Genomic DNA, 21,477 nt, shown 5'->3' with positions numbered 1-21,477 from the left:
CTTTCAGCTTTAATTTGAGGGTATTTACATCCAAATCAGGTGAACGGTGTAGGAATTACAACAGTTTGTATATGTGCCTCCCACTTTTCAAGGGACCAAAAGTAATGGGACAATTGGCTGCTCAGCTGTTCCATGGCCAGGTGTGTGTTATTCCCTCATTATCCCATTTACAAGGAGCAGATAAAAGGTCCAGAGTTCATTTCAACTGTGCTATTTGCATTTGGAATCTGTTGCTGTCAACTCTCAATATGAGATCCAAAGAGATGTCACTATCAGTGAAGCAAGCCATCATTAGGCTGAAAAAACAAAACAAACCCATCAGAGAGATAGCAAAAACATTAGGTGTGGCCAAATCAACTGTTTGGAACATCCTTAAAAAGAAAGAACACACCGGTGAGCTCAGCAACACCAAAAGACCCGGAAGACCACGGAAAACAACTGTGGTGGATGACCGAAGAATTCTTTCCCTGGTGAAGAAAACACCCTTCACAACAGTTGGCCAGATCAAGAACACTCTCCAGGAGGTAGGTGTATGTGTGTCAAAGTCAACAATCAAGAGAAGACTTCACCAGAGTGAATACAGAGGGTTCACCACAAGATGTAAACTATTGGTGAGCCTCAAAAACAGGTAGGCCAGATTAGAGTTTGCCAAACAACATCTAAAAAAGCCTTCACAGTTCTGGAACAACATCCTATGGAGAGTTGAGACCAAGATCAACTTGTACCAGAGTGATGGGAAGATAAGAGTATGGAGAAGGAAAGGAACTGCTCATGATCCAAAGCATACCACTTCATCAGTGAAGCATGGTGGTGGTAGTGTCATGGCGTGTGAATGTATGGCTGCCAATGGAACTCGTTCTCTTGTATTTATTGATGATGTGACTGCTGACAATAGCAGCAGGATGAATTCTGAAGTGTTTCGGGCAATATTATCTGCTCATATTCAGCCAAATGCTTCGGAACTCATTGGACGGCGCTTCACAGTGCAGATGGACAATGACCCGAAGCATACTGCAAAAGCAACCAAAGAGTTTTTTAAGGGAAAGAAGTGGAATGTTATGCAATGGCCAAGTCAATCACCTGACCTGAATCCGATTGAGCATGCATTTCACTTGATGAAGACAAAACTGAAGGGAAAATGCCCCAAGAACAAGCAGGAACTGAAGACAGTTGCAGTAGAGGCCTGGCAGAGCATCACCAAGGATGAAACCCAGCGTCCGGTGATGTCTATGCGTTTCAGACTTCAGACTGTAATTGACTGCAAAGGATTTGCAACCATGTATTAAAAAGTGAAAGTTTGATTTATGACTGTTAATCTGTCCCATTACTTTTGGTCCCTTAAAAATTGGGAGGCACATATACAAACTGTTGTAATTCCTACACCGTTCACCTGATTTGTATGTAAATACCCTCAAATTAAAGCTGAAAGTCTGCAGTAAAAGCATGTCTTGTTTGTTTCATTTCAAACCTATAGTGTTGGTGTATAGAGACAAAAATATTAGAATTGTGTCGATGTCCCAATATTTATGGACCTGATTGTATATAGGTGCTGTATTTCTGTATGTAGTGAGTACAGTGTGTGTGCATACGGGGTGTAATGTGTGCACAGGGTATCGTGTGGGTATAGCAGTAAAGTGAAGAACCTGACATCATTCATAATTGTTGATCTGAATAGTTTCTTTTTGAAAACTCTATGTTTCCTATAAACGGCACAAAATGACCCAAAGATAAATGCAGAGAGGCTAAAACATATGCAAATATAGCTGTGTGTTCTTTTTCACTGTAAACCATGAATGAAAAGCCATGCACAAGGAATTGGTCACTCTCCAGTATTCACATGTGCAAACAGTTATTCCTTTATTGTTTCTGTAATTTAAACTCAATGAGTGTTTTTTTCTTATCTCTGCACTTCTTCACATTCTCCCCAAAACTCATCCTACATAAATTATGGGACAGCTATCCAATACAAACTCTAAATATTTCCCACTCTTAGTGGAGCAAAGCTGATGGAGCTCAATAGACATTTTTTTTATGATCAAACAGGTAAAACAGTGGAGATATATTGATGATATATTTGTGTGCATTGTGCAAAGGAAAATTATGGAAATACTTTGTTTCACATTTCCCATTTAAATGACATAGGGTACATTTAAAACTGAGTTCTTACAAGCAACACTACATATTAAATGTGTATATATGAAATTACTTTAAATGCTTTGATGTCATATTTGAATAATAACAGTATAATTACAAAAAAACCCACTATGTGGTTTCCCTACTGTTCTCTGTAAATTTTCAGTAATGTCAGCAGAGATTCAGAAGAATATTAGGACAGCACAAAGTTGTTTACTGGTTAGTAAATTGGTTAATTAGTGCTGAGTCTGACGTGGGTAGAGTTTAATCCACCGAGGTATAATTTACTAATTTGATTTTATTAATGAATAAACCTATGACTTCATGCATTAAAGAAAAAGGGTTTTGAAGCTATACAGAATAATACTGGACAGAGGAAGTAGGGGATAACCCTAACTTTATGTGATGTGTGTATGCTGGCTGCAGGGCCGGCTTTAGGGGTGTGCGAGCTGTGCGGTCGCACAGGGTGCCATGGCAACAGGGGGCGCCATATGGCCAACACAGCTTACACACTCCCTGGGTGAGAGGTGTGAGGGAGTACACAGAGCTCTATTTAATTCAGGAGTGCTTTATGGACAGTGGCCGCTGGGGGGATTAAATTATCCTCCAGCCAGAGCTAACGGATAAGGAAGGGGACAGCGCTTCAAGAACGGTGGGGACGGAGCTGCACGAGCGGGGATGGAGCTATATGCAGCCGGAACGTTTGAGCACTATGGGGGAACCAGGAAGGAGTCCTTGCTCCCCAGACACCTATACACCAGGGACTGCAGTGCCCCTGCTCACACTGCCAGCCCATAATGGAAAGAGGTGTGTGTGTGTGTGTGTGTGTGTATGAGAGAAACTGACTGTAACTTTGTGTGTTGAGAAAAAAATAGAAGAAGTCCAGGCACTCTCAGGATACAAAAGGGCAAATTTATTGAACCCACTGCAACGTTTCAACCTACACGGTCTTTGTCAAGCTTGACAAAGACCGTGTAGGTAGAAACGTTGCAGTGGGTTCAATAAATTTTGCTTTTTGTATCCTGAGAGTGCCTAGACTTCTATTTTTCTCAACACACAAAGTTACACACAGTTTCTCTCATACACACACAGTTACAGACTTCTATTTTTTCTCATCATTTACTTGGTTCCTTGTGCACCCGGATACATTTCAAATGGGTTTGAGTGCAGTTCCACATTCCTGCTATATTATATTCAAATTGTAACTGTGTGTGTGATAGAAACTGTCTGTAACTGTGTGTGTGAGAAACTGTAAGTATGTGACTGTCTGTAACTGTGCGTATGACTGTCTGTAACTGTGAGTGTGTGTTAGAAACTGCATTAATGCTCACACATATCAAATAAATCCAGCACAAATATTAAACACAGCCAGTGAAATATATGCATACATTTATAACACACAACCAATACACCCATTACAAATATCACACATAGCCAGCACATAGTATCCATATCACACACAACCATAATGCCTCTCACACACATTTAATAAATCCCCTATACAAATATTACACCCCTTTTCACACACTATACAGAAAGAAGTATGACCAGGGAGGGGGGCTGTGAAGATTTTTTGCACAGGGCGCCTTAAGGCCTAAGGCCAGCCCTGGCTGGTTGCATGTGATGTGTGTGAGGTGTGTAGTGTGTAGAGTGTGATAGCTGCATGAGATATGTTCCGTGCTGGCTGTATGTGATGTATGTAGTTTCAGTTTTCGTAATAGTTGTATGTGATTTTAAACTAAACATTGTGACCTAACCTTTCTTCAGCTGGATAAAATGTCATACATTTGTTTCCTAGAGCAGAGGACTTTATTTGACAGGACCAGTTTAATGCTTAACTTGTTGAATCAAAGCATGTTGAACAACTCTGACACCTCTGGGGGGTAAAAAAGACAAGGATAAAGATGAGACTGACAAAACATTAAGATATTGTCCAGGCACCATGTGTATATAAAATGAAAGGCTCTACCTCATTATACCCTACAGGGTCAACACTCAAAGAATAGCAATGTATAGAACACAGAGCTATAATAATGATAATGCAGCAAAACACACTGAGTAGCATGTGGACATCACAAGGGAGGACGTAAATAAACAAGATTACACAACTGTAAATTACTGAAAACTAAGAAAACAAAACAGAAAAAAACCTCATGAAAGTTTAACAATGAAACTAATCACGTGGATATCATGAACATGCTCACTTTTTTCTTCCCTTTTCAATATCAAATATAAGAGGAAATACAAATCTGTAGCAATAGAACACAATAAGCACCATAACCGCTACAGGACGCTGCAGTGATTTTGGTGTGAGGCAGGGGTCCTCAAACTCCAGCCCCCCAGATGTTGCTGAACTACAACTCCCATGATTCTATCTATGTAATTCAAAGAATCATGGGAGTTGTAGTTCAGCAACATCTGGAGGGCCACAGTTTGAGGACCCCTGGTGTCCTAGCAGCTCCATACTATAAGAAATCAGACTATTTTAGAACAGTTTGACTTCTTACCATCTTACTGTTCCTTTCGTCCACCAGCAAAGCTCCCCTTCTGAGCTAAGACTGGCAGTGCAGAGCTTAGCTCATTGGATGAGAGTGACCAGCTGACAGGTCTCTTGGCTGCAGATAGGTGGCGGGGAGTGGCACCCACTGGTCCTCAGGTAACAACCACCACCAATATTTACAATGGGTGGTTGTTGTCAGGGCACTCTGGCACCATAATCCCTACAGGGAACCAGTGGTAGGTGAGTTCCTTTAAAATATTAACAATCCGGGCACTAGAGAACGTCTTGTGCATAGCTCCTGAAAATTATTATTTTTCTTAAAGGAACACTCCACTTTGAAAATATATATACTTTTTTAAATCACTGTTTAGCATATATACCCCCAATGAATACATGTATTAATTTTTCATGCATGTATTAATTGGGGGTATATCTCAAAAGAGCTTGTAAAGCTGCATGTCTTGTAAACTACAGTCCTTCCAAGCCCTTCCATTTTTTTCCTAGAAGAGACTGTCACTCTCTTCATGCGGAAATAATCTCACTGAAACACTGAAGCTAGACTTGTGCGCTGGCTTTCCTGCTTGTGTGCACAGTGTTCAGAATGAATGTTGCTCTGAGGTCCTAGAACAGGTATGTGGGTGGAGACAACCGCGCTCCGGTACAGTTAGTTCCCATGAGCCAACGGAAACAGGAAGTAAACCTCCCTGGCTGTTTCATTTACAGTCAAGGGGGTGTTTCATTATTTAATTTTTTTTAAAAGTGCCTTTAAAAGCAGATACTCCTCACCCATAAAGCATTTCAGCAAGGTGAAGTGCTTTTTGAATGTGGAATATCCCTTTACGTGCATTGGGTAGGTGGAATCAGCTTCTGCGTTATAGAGAACGCATTGGTTTTAGGTTAAAAGCTTAGTGGGCATGGTGCACATCACTGGCAGGTGTAATTCAGAATCCATGAATAGTAAGTGATTGGTGGCGAAAAAAATATTTTCATATCATAGAGCTCCACACGTCACACTTCCTTGGTTTTCTGTTATGGGGACCAGCCACAATTTATTTAAAACTGTTAAGTACAACATACATGGCTGTATGCAGGGATTGAAAATTGTAGGACCCATTTTTGTCTAAACGGATGACATTTGAGATGCAACTATCATAAAAGAAGCTAATGAATAAATTTTCTTAACTGCAATAGATACCGTGTATTCTCAATGCTCCATAGCAATCTTCACCTCTGCAGTCCAGCAAAATGTCTTGGAGGAAACACTATTACAGTGAAATTTAGTTAGTGGATCAGCTAGTTCTATAGAGACAACTCAAATGTCGTGTGTGTGAGCAGTGTTACTAATCTCTAACAAAATTGGTACAACAGTCCCAGTAAAGAAAATTCAAAGAGAATATGTCCAAGTTGAAACTTTACTTTCCTGGCATTCCACAATGTAGAACACAAAATTCCTCCATAATACTATGCAGGCAGGACCAGGCACACAGACAGTATTAAAAGAAGGGCAATGTATTGTCATACAAGCATTGCTTTGGCTTACTGAGAACCTTTACCAAGCCTAGTAAACACAATTCATACATAAAAGTTTATTAAATATTTATTAAAATAAAGGAAACATTATAAACCTATAAAAGTGAGAAACCACAAATATCTATTACACCTTCTAAGTTATGGTGCAAGGAGGTCACCTGTCATTCACTCCCAGCACACACCTGTTTGTAAGTGCAGTAATTTGTAAAAATCTATTTGCATATTTATAATGTATGATTATTATTATGGGTTAATACTTTGAAATGACACCTATAGGATACAGGAAGCCAGTGCAAGGATCGACAGAGGGACGACATATAGGAGGAGTGATGGGTATGAAAGATCAGCCTAGCGGCAGCGTTCATTACAAATTCTAGCTGGGCAGTTCGGTTTCTGAGGAGACCAAATAGGAGAGAATTACAGTAATCCACTTTAGCAGATTGCCAGAGCATGAACAAGCTCCTTGGCAGCATCTTGCATGAGAAAGGGGCAAATTCGGGCAATGTTTTTAAGGTGGAATCAACAGGTTTTAGCAACATATCCAGGACATACATGAAATCGAGAGAAATCTCAATGTATCCTTCCTGACTAAATATTTTATAAATAAATAAATAAATACTAGATATGAGGTGCAAAGGTGTGTCCAGGATCAAAAATAATACCAAGACAAAGAGCTTGCAAGGACGGACTGGTGCAAGTACCATCAACTTGCAGGGAAAGCGAAAGAGGAGTATCAGCATTATGAGGAGGTCTCTCTGCTCTCCACCCATAGCAACCACAGTGCATGCCTTGTGGTTGCTATAGGAACTCCTTAGCTGGCACTTTTAGCACCGTCTTGGGAGTATAGGAACAGATCGATGTGATATCACTCCATTCCGAAGCTGGCATGCGGACAACGAAGCCTGCATGCCAACATCACTGACGAGATTTGCATACCAAGCACGGAAAAGCAAAGAAGACTTCGGAAGGAAAAGGATGGCCGGGAGGTGGGTGTTACACGAAGAGTAACACCCACAAGGTGATGCTGGAACAGAGGAAAAGTGAGTACGGTAAATCTTTATATTTTACACTGAATACACCATGGATCTATGTGATATATGATGTATTAAATGTATATGGGAGCATTTAAGGTACCGTAAGTTCATTTTTTTCACATGTTAACTTTAATCTCTTTACTCATCATGCATCTTCTAAATATATAGCAACACCTACTTTTATATATGTATCACCTACTCTTTTTCTATCAGTACACAGGAAAGAACAGTGGTTAAGGTGTAACATACGAAATGTGTTACTGAACATAATTCCCCAACTACACAGGAAAATCAGACAATAAACTGAAAATAAATAATTACATTTCAAAATATAACAGTCAATATCAGAGCAGTCACAGGCCTCAGATAGAACCCTGAAGCCAAATGCATTCTGCAGCCTGGCGGATAGCACTGATATAAATCAAACAGCCTGTAACAGTTATGGCTATTGGCAAACCTTGTGGCTTCACTTATTTCAGATCTCCCTTTCCCCAAAGCTGCCAAAGCTTGATGGAAACTATGGCAAACGTACCTATGCCACAAGCTCCTGGAGGAGTTTGCAAGCTAGTCTCCTGCCCAAAGACTATGGACCGTATCCAAAGACACTGATCGGAAGTTAACCTGCCTGGCCTCCCCAAGAAACTTCTCCTCGGTTCTCCTAGTTCGGTACATTCCCTCTCCCGAATTCAGCTGAACGCTCACTCCCTGGTGGTCTTTCACACAAACTAACCCGCGAACAGTCCTCAGCGGTACAGCTGAGATCACTCTGGAACCGTTTTCAGCTATGACACCTTGCGGTTCCTGGTCATCTTGGTCCAGTGTTTTGACCTCCTTGCCAACCTGCAGGAGAGCGCTTTTAAAAAGTAAGGTGCCCGAGACTGTGAGGAGCACCCCATAGTTCATCCGTAGGAGCTACTGAAAGTTGACTGGCAAAAGCACCAAACGCTCTGGAACTATTTTGAGCAGGGACAACGTCTGTGGCCAGTCAGAACCTTGCTCTGGTGGCAATTCCACTACACTGCATGGATATGAGCGCTATTTGCACAACTTTAGCGCTCAGACCAGGTATATTGGGGAATATAGGACATGTGGGGGTATTTTATTGTATTTAGTGTGTTTTGGGGTTTTTTGCTTGTTGTAACCTCTGTGTCTTGGAGGTGATTAGTTTACCGGCTATGAACTCAATTATCTCCTGGACACAGAGATACCTGGGTGGGGTTATGTGGAATACAATGGAGACCCTATGCTGGAGGTCTGTATTTAAATTCTGTGTGCCTTGCCTGAATAAAGCAGTTAATTTTCACCATTCAGTCAGTCTTTACTAATGTTTGGGTGGACTAGCTATACTCTCTGCAGTAAGGCATAATTACTTGGAGCTGTACCCAGGACCCTGTTCCAAGGTGGGCTACAGAGAGACCCCAGCCAAGATGAGGCGGCTAGGTGCTGAAGCACTATGGATTTCCTGGTGAAGAGCTAGGAAGTGAGCTTGACGGAGGTACCCAACTAGGGTATCAGGTGGTCCATCACAGATACAGATTTCACAAAAATGTCCACCGCCATGGACAGCCATCACTAGGCTAAAATGATAATGGGTCAAATGCAGTGGGCACTCTAGGATTAATACACAAGGTGTGCACAAAAGGTACCACCGTCAAAACGGAAGGGGGGGGGGGGCACTAATAATTTCCACCACTACATAATTTTGATAGTGGTCACAGATATATTATATAGTGGGTGTATAGAAGGGTTAGACGCCATATTGGTGCGTAGGGGTAATAGCGGCTCCCTCTGGCCCCAGAGGGAACGTCACTGCTCAAGAGTGATGCAAAAAAAAAATGGATAACATACACAATCTATTTACATAATATTGTTCCAAATACATCACTTTTCAAGCAATACTCAAATAGTATTGTATTGTAAAGATTCCACAATTTTGTTATGGATACATTTAGATTGATGACAATAAAAAAAAATCCCATTATAACACTGTGCATATAGGTCTAAAATACAACAGAAGATAAAATAATAATAGGTATTTGAATTGGTATAAAGGCTTTTGGCTATGTGTATATAAACAAGAATCTATAAATACATAATAATACTGTCTTAGTATAAATGTAAATGTAGAAACAGAATTCAGTAAACCTGTTTCAGTAGTCAGATTGCTGAAGTTGCTTATAAAGTTGTTGTGTTGCAGTTGTGGTTATGTAAAAACATTATATGTCATAAAATGCTGCAACACAAAGCAACTGTCCCATAACTCTCAAAAGAACAATTATTCACTAAAACATGAATTGACATGAAAAGATTATTCACTAAGATGTGAATTGACATGAATTAAAGGTGAATTAAAAGTAAATTTCAAATTTTAGACCAAAATAGCAAAACTGAAAAGAATTAAAATTCAAATTAAATTTGAATGTCTTACAACTGACAATTTAGTGAATACGTGTATCAGATAACAATACATATATTGGTATTTTAAGCAAGATTGTTCAGACAAAATGTATTGTTTGCTTAACGATGGACTATTAATATGTAGCAAATAAATGAAAAGGTTTAAATGGCCCAGGTACTCACAAATAATGGTGTACGTGGACAGAAGGATTAAATTCATGTTGACTCCTGTAAACCCGATTAAGATATGTCTGTGATCATGATTTCTGTGAAAGAGGAACTTCCTTTTTTACATCATTCCATATGTATAGTGACCATATACATGATTCATTCTGCTTTTTAATGCATCAGACAAATTGTTTCATTAAGAAATAAAAAATGTTGGTAAATATATTTCTTTATTGAAAGAGAAATGAATAGTACGACAATTTGTGTAGATCAACTGCGAAGAAACACAATTGCTAAAGTGTAATAAGATTGCACTCACAGGTCCAATGATCAGTACACAATACAGAATTGTATAAATCTGTACAAGCTGCAGAACAGAGGAACAACTCAATCAGTTGGTCAATTATTTATTTATTTATTTATTTATTTATAAAATATTTTACCAGGATGGATACATGGAGATTTCTCTCATTTTCAAGTTTGCCCTGGGTCCACAAAACATTGCATTGATACAATAGGGTACAATAAAATACAAAAACAATATTAATACACAATATATACAACATTTAACATAGAACAGGTAGGAAATATATAATCAACAGGTGCATTCTGTTTTGAGGTATGTAGAGAGGGATCTCTTAAAGGACTTTGAAAGTGTGCGGGAGGTCGTTCCATAATTGCGGTGCTCTGTAGGAAAAGGAGGATCGGGCTGCTTTCTTTTTGTATTGAGGTAGACTAAATAAAGTGCTCGTACTGGATTGGAGGTTAAAGGAGGTGGGAACAGTCGAGAAAGCATTCTGCTCAGGTAGGGGGGGAAAAAGCCAGAAAAGCTCTTAAACATAAGGCTGGAAAGATGAAGGGTGCGTCTGGATCCCAGCGACAACCAGTTTAGTTCTTTAAGCATGTCACAATGGTGGGTCCTGTAATTACATTGTAGCACAAACCGGCAGAACGAGTTATACAATGTATTGAGATAGTCTGATTGTTGGTAATACTCACAAAGTTGCGTATGGACACATTTTTCTAAGATTTTTGACAATACCGGGAGCAATGATATTGGGCGATAGTTAGAAACCAAAGTAGTGTCACCACTTTTATGGATAGGCACTACTCTTGCAGTCTTCCAAAGATTGGGTATGTATCCAGACACCAAGATTTCGTTAATTAGGGTTGTGACAGGTTTAGCAATTGCCGGTGCACTGAGCTTGAACAGCATTGCTGGGATTTGATCAGGTCCAGACTGGTTTTTCATTTTTAAATTATTAAGGTGTTTCTTAATGACACTAATAGGTACAGGTCTAAAAATGAACTTATCTATATTGAGTCTTTGCAAATTTAGTGGGGCCTGATCCACATTTGTAGTTTCAGGATGTGTGTCATTTATTAGTTCGGCAATCAGGGTAGTGGAGCATCCGACAAAATAATTGCTAAAGGCATTTGCTACATCTAAGGGAAGTTGCAGGGTTTGGTTATCCACTTTGACAGTGGAGGGTTGGGAGTGGATTGGGGGAGTTTGTAATTTATTTATGACTTTCCAAAATATTCTAGGGTTTTATAGGTTAGTGTTCAGATTTTCACGGAAATATTGGGCCTTGGCCAATTTTGTTTGTTTGCATATATTTCGCCATTGTCTATATGCACAGTTACCGTTCACAGAGCCAGTACGCTTGAACTTTGACCACAATGAATCCTGAAACTGGTACATTTGGATGAGGTCAGCTGTGATCCAGTTCATATGTGCCCCTTTTACTCTCACCTTACACAGCGGGGGCATGCAAATTCCAAACTTGTAGGAGTTCAGATTAAAAGAATTCAACTGCAAAGTCTAGATCTGGCATAATGTTTAATCTGTGCCATGGAAGGTTCTTGATGTCATTAAGAAAGGATTCAAGATTACATTTTGTGAAGGACCTGGTGATTTTAACCTTGGGAGATGATCAAGTAGCCTTTATTTTGCGCACGCAGTACACTAAACAGTGATCATTGAAACTGTTAGGGAGAACACCTGCCTCCTGGATTCTATCAGGAGAAGTCGAGAGAATTCAATCGAGCAGGGTATGGTTATGGCATTTAATGTTTATGCAAGTTGGGGAGGAGAATAATTGTGTTAGTTGCAGTGTTAAACAGCGAGCAAGAACCATTATTTTTAGGATTCAGCCAATTAATTGAGCCAGTAATGCTATTTACAGAAATAAAAGGTTAATATATTTTCTTCAACTTTCAAGCAGGGCTGCTATCAGATATTTTGGGGTCCCTTCCACAGTTTAGGCATGGACCCTTGAGTCTGCCTACCCCTTAGTCCACCCACAGAGCTCACCCCCGAGTCTGCCCACAAGGATAAGCAAAGTGGATACAGTGTGTTTGTGTACAGTGGATGCAGTGTGTGTGTATTTATGTGTATAGTGAATGAAGTGTGCGTATGTAGTGCATGTAGTGTGTGTGTAGTGGAAGCAATGTGTGTGTAGTAGATGCAGTGTGTGCAGTGAATGTAGTGTGTATAGTGCATGCGGTGTGTGTGTATATTTCTGGGGTAGGATATGGATTTTTTTGTGAGCAGTAAACATGTTTTTTTTTTTTTTTAAATAATGGTATTCCCCAGTTCCTGATTCTTCCCTGTTGCCGTGGATAGGGGACATTACACTTCCTGGTGGTCCGGTGGTATAGAAGAGGGGGTCCCACCTCTGGCAGCCAGGCTGCAGCTCCTCTTCCATCTCACAAGCCCAGCAACCAACAGCAATACTCAGACAGGCGGAGCTTGTGAGAGAGGACACTGCCAGAGGGACAATTAGGAGTCTGCTGGGCATATATATATGAACAAAGTGCAAAAAAACGATAGGTTTGTGTTACAGGCGCTTAAACAGTGAAAAGATAAATTATATTAGTGAGCTGCTAACACCTCTGTGTGAATGTGCCTCACATTCACTGCAAGTAAAATTTAAAAAAAAACTTTCACTGTGTGGTATATACACCCATCCCAGTGAAACAGTGGAGTGCTAGAAATGTTGTCACTAACAAAACGTCCTATAATGACAAAAATACTAACAAAGTGTAGTATATCCAGTACTATACAGAGGGTATTACTCAATATTGGTACACTCACATTTAACCGAGCCCCACAGGATAGTCTCAGATCACTTGGGCAGATGGTGACACTTCCCCTCTTCCTCTGTATCTGGATATATATGGAATACAGAAAGTGGGAGAAAACCTAGTGCAATATGTCAATATTCAAAAGTGCATATGAATGGGGTTGCACTTGGCTCTTTGTAGACTTTGTAGTTTGTAGACTCTTGTGTCTATAAAGGGGACACATAACCCTTCTTGCAAACAGGATTCAAGGTAGTAGAATAGAGTCTCCAGGAAGAATTAACCCTTTAAGGACTGAGCCAAATGTACACGTTGTGCTCAAAACAAAACGTAAACAAAAACTTGAATTTGCGCTATATGCCTGTTCATGTGCACCCACACTTATTATATATCATTTTATTCAGGGGAAACAGGGTTTTCATTTAACATCAAATATTTAGGTATAAAACATAATTTAATATGAATAAAATATAAAAAAAATGGGAGAAAATAGGAATTTAAAAAAAAAATGTTTACTTTTACGTGACATTCTAATTGTGAATATAAACAGAGAAAGGATAGGGGGCACTCCCGAGACCTGAATTTTGTATGAAAGGTGCTGCCGCTGTGACCAAAACTTCATGAATGAGAGAATAAATAGTTGCGGCGCACTCAGACTACAAAGAGAACAAAGAAGGCTACTAAAATGCCTAAGTATAAATATGGGGATTTGGTTCCACTATATGGCCATATGTTGTTAAGCCCACCACTACTTTGAAAGTACCCCATTATTGGTGGGTCCTACACTAAAATGTGGGGGGCAAATAAATAGTAATAGTGTTAAAAATAAAAGTGTTGGGGGCGGGGCCAGGCCGCCGAGCGAGATGGTCGCATGTCAGACCAGCTCCCGAAACTTATAACGGGAAAAACAAGAAACTTGGCATAAAAAGCTGACAAACATCGGTGAAACTCACCGGGTGAAGAGTACCGGACCCAGGGTGAGGCTGGCCCGACCGGTTTCAGTCCCCTGGGGGAGGAATCCTCACTGGCACCATCGAGGCCTAATCCGGCGGTGAGTGGGGCAGACAGCCGCTGCCCCGCTATCCTGGCCATCGGTGCTCAGACAGGAGCTAGACCCGTGGAGACGTGGCCCCGCTCCCCCCCCTATGGACCGGGGGGGTGATCCCGGTCCCCACCCCCGCACACCCCGACCATCCCGGGAGCAGCAGCAAGGCCGCCCGGATCCAACACCAAGGCGCAGTCAAGATGGCGGAGACCAAAGATGCTGGCGCCAAAACCGGCAGTGAGGCCCAGAAGCGGCTCAAACCGCTCCCCCTGAACGGAATGAACATGCGGGCAGCACCGGCAAGTGGCGGCACCATCACAAGGGAACCCAGGACGCAGAGACCACCTTTGAAATGGCGGAGACTGCATGCCCAGCCATCCATGCTCGAGGGCTGACTGGTACACCCTCCCTTCTAACTTCTCACGGACGGGCTGCCGAAGTACGCCAAGCGGGATCAGGCGAGCACATCCTCGTACCCCACCAGCCTAACTACAAAGTGAGACATCACTACAACAACTGAGCCTTACCTACCATACCGCTTGCGAGCTGACGAACGCGGATTGACCAACTACAGCCACCATATTGTACATGAGGACCAGCACGGCGACAGGGACTCTTTTCCCGCCCAAGACAGGCACTCGCCTGGATCGCCCATACAGGGACTGCCACCATACGACCAAGACACACAGCGGGACTATCACTACCACAGCAGTCCTTATATCCCCTTTTTTTAAAAAAAAAAAGCTTTGATATATCTTTAGAGGGGTCCCCTGGCGGGCGACCACTAATTGTCAATCAAATGGGTTCTCACAAGTGTAATCCCATCTGATGAAGGAGTAACTATGCGGCTGTAAATATACATATATATGTGTGTACCTAACATTATTGCAGAGCACAGTATACTATCTAGTCTAACATACCCTCATCTTATTATTGTTCACCTTGATTACAATACAATCGGTGGTTTTACTATTAACCTGCATAGCTAGCATTTAAACTTGCTCAAGCCTCCATGAAAGCCAAACCTGGCTAGCTCAGAGACCCGCTGCCCCCTGGTGGTCAATCTTCAGTAGTGTGGGGAAATACCCAACCCATAAATCAATATGTGTCACTTCTCATAGACTTCATCTTGTAATACTATATAACACATACCTTAGCAACTAGCGAATTGTACCTAGCCTGTGGTAACCTTACTAAATCTAACCTTAAGCATTCGACAAATCATCTACTAACAAAAAAAAAAAAATGTGCAGATTTAACAATGCTACTTCACTGTATCATCCTGTACCAAATATTACCTGTTTATGCTGATGTGGCATACCTGAGCAGCTTGTATCTTACGTTTGCACTACAAAAATAAAAAATTTAAAAAAAAAATAAATAAAAGTGTTAAATTAAATACTAGTCAGACTACAAAAAAATATAAGAAACAAAGAAGGCTACTAAAATGCCTAACTAAGTATAAATATGGGGAAATATAGTCTGAGTGCGCCGCAACTATTTATTCTCTCATTCATGAAGTTTTGGTCACAGCGGCAGCACCTTTCATACAAAATTCAGGTCTCGGGAGTGGCCCCTATCCTTTCTCTGTTTATATTATATTTGGAATCCAGACCAGATTCCTTAGGGGTTAAGCACCCCGCCCAGGCCCCCCCAGCTTCAGAGTCTCCTTTAGAGGTGGCCACAGGTGTGTATATATAGGAGGAGTTTATCAATAGTCAGTTCACTTTTATTATTTTTTCCAGCTAGCACATCTGCATTAGTGAGTATACTCATTTTTAGCACCAACACATTAACTATTTAGTTTTAACACTGTTTTTAATTGCTTTCATCACTTATGTTTGTATACTCACTATGCTCTTACTAGTATTTAATTTAACACTTTTATTTTTAACACTATTACTATTTAATTTGCCCCTCACATTTTAATGTAGGACCCACCAATAATGGGGTACTTTGAAAGTAGTGGTGGGCTTAACAACATATGGCCATATGGTGGAACCAAATCCCCATATTTATACTTAGTTAGGCATTTTAGTAGCCTTCTTTGTTTCTTATATTTTTTTGTAGTCTGAGTGCACCGCAACTATTTATTCTCTCATTCTAATTGTGAATGTCATAATACTGTTTGCTTTTACTGCAATAAAATACACATATTTGTATTCAGCGATGTCTCATGTGTAAAACAGTACCCCCTGTGTACAGGTTTTATGGTGTTTTGGGAAGTTAGAGGGTCAAATATAGCATGTTACATTTTTCAGTTTTTTTACATTGAAATTCGCCAGATTGGTTACATTGCCTTTGAGACCGTATAGTAGCCCAGGAATGAGAATTACCCCCATGATGGCATACCATTTGCAAAGTAGACAACCCAAGGTATTGCAAATGGGCTATGTCCAGTCTTTTTTAGTAGCCACTTGGTCATAAACAGGCCCGGACTGGCCATCGGGCATACCGGGCAAATGCCCAGTGGGCCGCGATGGCCGTGGGGCCGAGGCCGGCAGGGGAGATCACAGGATCTCCCCTGCCAGTCTCTGCAGGGCCAGCGCTACCCGAGCGCCGGCCCTGCTGTGTGCTTCCATGGGCCGGTGGGGAGATCAAAGATCTCCCTCACCGGCCCAGAGACACTGACAGGCGGCCACCGGCAGGAGAGGGTGTGAGGGAGGGAGGCAGGCGAGAGGACCGACGGAGCTCTAGCCAGCAGCTCCGCCGGGTCCTCTCGCGAGGTCTGAGCGTTGCCGCGGTTACCGGCAACACGGCACTAAAGCAGAAGATGATAACTCTGAAACGTATCCTTTAGTCGAATTGTAACTTTCGCCTTATTTTTTTTATTTTTTATTTTTTTATTATCTTCCTCCCCTTTCTATGTCTTAGAATCACATAGTTCACAGAGTTTAAAGTTATAATTTAGATATATAGACACATAATTCAAATTAGTAACAAAATCTCTTAGAGACTTTTTGATATATGTAGAAATGGAAATGTATTAGAGGGATAAATCACAGAGTTTAAGGTTATAATTGCTATATATAGACACACGATTTAAATTAGTGGCACGAAATGAAGGAAAAAGAGGTTTATAACACCCTATAAGTTTAGAAAATAATTCATAAAGATTTTCTGATATGATGTAGTAACGGTGTAGAAATGTCTCAGAATTGCTATAGTGGACACTTATATAACAATGTAACAAAAATAATCATAGATTCATACCTAAAGTAATGGACAAAGAAGAAGAGTTTAAAGTACAATTTATATATATATAGATACACAATTTAAGTTAGGTGTACGAAATGATGGAAAGCGAGCTCCACCATAATCACAAGCTCAATAAATAATGTATGAAAGCGCACAAAAGGGGAAGTAAGGGAAAGAAAGGGGAGAGTACAAAAGGGTGAAGGAAAGAGATCAATCTGTAAATAAGAACATGAGGATAGATGAAGCTGCTCTAGTTAAAATAAAACCCTTCAGTAGGGTGGAACCAGCAGATAGATCCCGGGGCTGATATGTCATAATATGGATAAAGGAAAATAAACCGTAATATCTCTGAAAATGGGAACCGAAAATGGGAATCGAAAGGGAAAAGAAGGGCAGAATAGATTGAAGGATAGAGGGAAAGGAAGAGAAGAAGAAGGAAAGGGAAAAAAAAAAAAGAAGGAAAAGAGATATAAAGATAAAAATTCCTACTACCCTGGTCCAGGGTCCTGCGACGGCAGCAGGGTTAAATATGAAGGCTGTATACAGAACTTCATATTATGGAATGAATGTTGTAAGAGAAAGCTGGAGACTGAGATTCCACAGGAGGTTCAAGTATATAGGGCTGACTGGGGAAGGTATGAATGGATTTGTGTGTCGGATGCTATCTGAGGGGAGGTTAGAGGGGAAGTGGGTGAGGGGAGAGTCGTAGTAGGATGTCATTAAACATACTGTCTATTAACGCAAGGGGCTTAAATTCAGGACAGAAAAGAGGCTATCTGTATAAATTATTGATTGACAGCAAAACAGATATTGGTTTCGTTCAAGAAACACACTGGACTAACTCTATGCCTAAATTATGGAATTATAAAAAATTTCCAGTGGTCCATAGATCTAATTTGGCAGGAAACAATAAGAAAAGAGGGGTGGCAATTTTTTTCTCAAGTAGCTTGAAATATGAGCTGATCTATGAGGAGGCTGACCCTGGCGGTAGGTTTCTTATAGTGATAGTTCGAATTAACGATATTTTGTATACTTTAGTAAATGTTTATGCTCCAAACCAATCTCCATATAGATTTCTGGGAAAGCTGATGCAAAAGATTGACCGCGTATCGTCTGGAGGCCTAATTATCGGCGGGGACTTCAACTGCATTATAGATAATAGAATAGATAGGAATAGAACTAACCCCGCACATATAGATGGTAATCAAAGAACAGGACTATCAATGATGCAGACCTTTCTAGCAAAAAAACTGCTTATACGATACCTGGAGAACATGTAATCCAGAAGAGAGAGATTATACGTTTTTTTCAAATGTTCATCAGACATATACCAGAATCGACTATTTTTTGGTTAAAGCTGAAACTTTGGAGCGAGTAAACAACGTGACAATTGGACCTATAACATGGTCTGACCATGCTCCCGTAAGCTTAGTTATAAAAAACAATGCTGAATACAAATGTAGAGATAGATGGAGACTAAATGAAAATTTGCTAAAATCAGAAATTAACGTAGAAGAACTGCGTATCCAGACCAGAGAATTCTTTGAAACCAACGACACAGGGGATGTTTCCAATGCCATGTTATGGTGTACCTTTAAATCATATATGAGAGGATGTCTTATAAAATTGGGTACTAATATAAAAAAAAAGAAGGGAAAAGAGCTGAACGAGCTATATATTGATCTGGCAAAACAAGAACGCTTACATAAACTTACTTTAGATCATAAGATTCTGGAGGACATTAAAGAGACCAGGAAAAAAATATTAGTAAGAACTCAAGAAAAGATTGATAAAGCAATGTTAATACTAAAACAGAGATGGTATTATGGAAATAACAAAATAGGGAAAAATCTTTCAAATAAATTACAAAATAAAAATAAACTTCAATCCATAAACTATATAACAGTAGGAAATAAAAAAATGTTCTCGCCAACTCAAATAGCCAATGCTTTTGAAGATTTCTATAAAAGTCTATATAACATAAAATTTAATGAGCCATCTGTAGGTGAAACAAAGCAGTTTTTGGATAAATTGAATCTACCAAAAATAGCTTTGGATAAATTAAGACAATTAAACGCCCCATTCTCCATTCTGGAAATTAGCAATACTATTAAAGCACTAACAGCAGGTAAAGCACCAGGCCCAGATGGCTTCTCTTCAATTTTTTATAAAAAATTGAATGATATAATTTCTCCCTATATATTAAGGACATTTAAAGATCTTGCCAACCATAAAACCATCCCATCGGAATTACTCCAGGCCTCCATAACACCAATCCCTAAGATAGATAAGGACCCAACTTATACTTCGAATTATAGACCAATTTCTCCTATTAATTTGGATATCAAGATTTACTCCAGAATTTTGGCTTATAGACTCAAACAAATCATACCCAATATTGTACATTTAGATCAGAGCGGGTTTGTAGAGGGTAGGGGCACATCTGATAACATTAGGAAACTACTGAATGTCCTATATCATGCGGATCAAAGTTTGTCTCCCTTTGCCATGGTTACCCTCGATGCCGAAAAGGCCTTCGATCGGGTTAATTGGAAGTATTTGGAGGAAGTACTGAAGGCCTTTGGCACCGAGGGTTTCTTCAAGGAGTGCACAATGGCACTTTATAAAGATCCCCAAGCCAAAGTTTCAGGACATATGTTCCAATCACAATGGTTCCCAATTAGAAACGGGACGCGACAGGGATGCCCTTTGGCACCCCTGTTATATATCCTTTCTATAGAACCGTTGGCAGCCGCGATCAGACAGAACGAGGATATCAGTGGGCTAAAAGTGAACAACTTGGAGAATAAAATTGCACTCTACGCAGATGATGTCCTATTGACCCTTACAGATCCCATCAGATCTATCCCAGCCGTATTTCGGCTTATTAATGAGTATAGCAAACACTCAGGTTATAAAATAAATATAAAGAAAACACAAATCCTGACAAAAGGTTTAAGTGGACCTGGGGCAGATAAACTCAAAAAGAAATTTAAGTGCGACTGGGAAGCAAGGAATATAAAATATTTAGGGGTAAGATTATCTCTAGATTATAGAGAAATTGGAGAACTTAACTACACAGAAATTGCTACCCAATTTAGGAGCATCCTTAAAAGTTGGAAGGGACTGGAACTGTCCTGGTTGGGAAGGACTGAAGCTGTAAACTTCTATCTTCTCCCCAAACTCACATTTTTATTTAACAGTCTCCCGGTGAGGGTGCCATGCCAGACGATACGCGGTCTCCAAAGACAACTATCAAACTATATATGGCAAGATAGGAGACCTAGAGTGGCATTGGAAATATTACAGAGAGATTGGAAAGAAGGGGGAATTTCTTTCCCAGATATACAGAAACTATACTTGAACAATATGTCAGCACACTTAATTAAGTGTGATAATTTTACAATGTCAAGACCAAATTGGTTAGATATCGAAAAATCAGACCTTTGTAATATTGAACCCTTATTTCTCTGGTGGTGCGACAGTGAATTCTTAAAAAATATAAGGTCTAGCAACCCGATGAACAATACAATGATTTATATTGTCAAGCACCTGAAAAAAAAATATGGAACAAAATATATATCAAGAAACGCCCCATTAGCATGTTTAAAACTTTACATAAAGGATATAAATATTCATGAATGGGAAAACTGCGGAATCGTAAGAATCGCGGAACTCCTAAATGATAACAAAATAATGTCATTTCCAACGTTACAGTCGAAATATAACCTCCCTTCGAAGGAATTATTTAACTACCTAAGAATAAAATCTTTTACTATGGGAAAAGTCCTTTCGGAAACTTCTCCAATAGACCAGTTCGTAGCATCCCATCACAAAAAAAAAATTGCATCTAAATGTAATCAATTCCTAAGAAGCCAAAGGCAAATAGATAAAGCGCCAGCAATGAACAAATGGGAGCAAGAACTCCATTTTTCATCTTCGGCTGAGGACTGGGTTTCACGCCTACAAGCAGTAAAAAGATACATACATGGGGTGAATATTCAGGAAGTGCACTTTAAAGTTGTATATCGTTGGTACTTGGTACCTACTCGTCTTCACAGATTTCAACCCACACTCCTACCAGACTGTTGGAGATGTGGCAGGGAGTTAGGTTCATTCTCCCACATCTGGTGGGACTGCGAGGAGCTGAAGCCTGTGAAAATAATCTTATCAGAACTGGTAGCTTTTATTTTTGAGATTCAGACTGTGATTACGCCTCAAATGTTTTTGTTTCATTTGGATCTGCCAAAAAGCAATATAAAATTAAAAATTCTCATGATTCATATTTGTATGGCAATAAAAATAGTTATGGCCAGAAACTGGAGAAATATGGGTGCGCTAAGCTGGCACGATATATGTTTACAGATAGAATTTCAACGTAGTAT

At 40.1% G+C, this 21,477-nt stretch overlaps 1 protein-coding gene across 1 annotated transcript in view; it reads right to left on the bottom strand.

Annotated features, from left to right (window-relative positions):
• Window positions 1-9,847, bottom strand: part of LOC134578158 (immunoglobulin superfamily member 1-like) — a 53,868-nt gene extending 44,021 nt beyond the window's left edge. The window contains exon 1 of the mRNA XM_063437164.1: window positions 9,778-9,847. Coding sequence (XP_063293234.1) covers window positions 9,778-9,814 — 37 coding nt within the window. The 5' untranslated portion in view covers window positions 9,815-9,847. The remainder of the gene's footprint in view (window positions 1-9,777) is intronic.
• Window positions 9,848-21,477: the final 11,630 nt, after the last annotated feature.

Source organism: Pelobates fuscus, chromosome 11 (genome assembly GCF_036172605.1).
Source record: "Pelobates fuscus isolate aPelFus1 chromosome 11, aPelFus1.pri, whole genome shotgun sequence".
NCBI classification, from domain to species: domain Eukaryota; kingdom Metazoa; phylum Chordata; class Amphibia; order Anura; family Pelobatidae; genus Pelobates; species Pelobates fuscus.
This window is presented reverse-complemented; position numbering and strand designations above follow the sequence as displayed.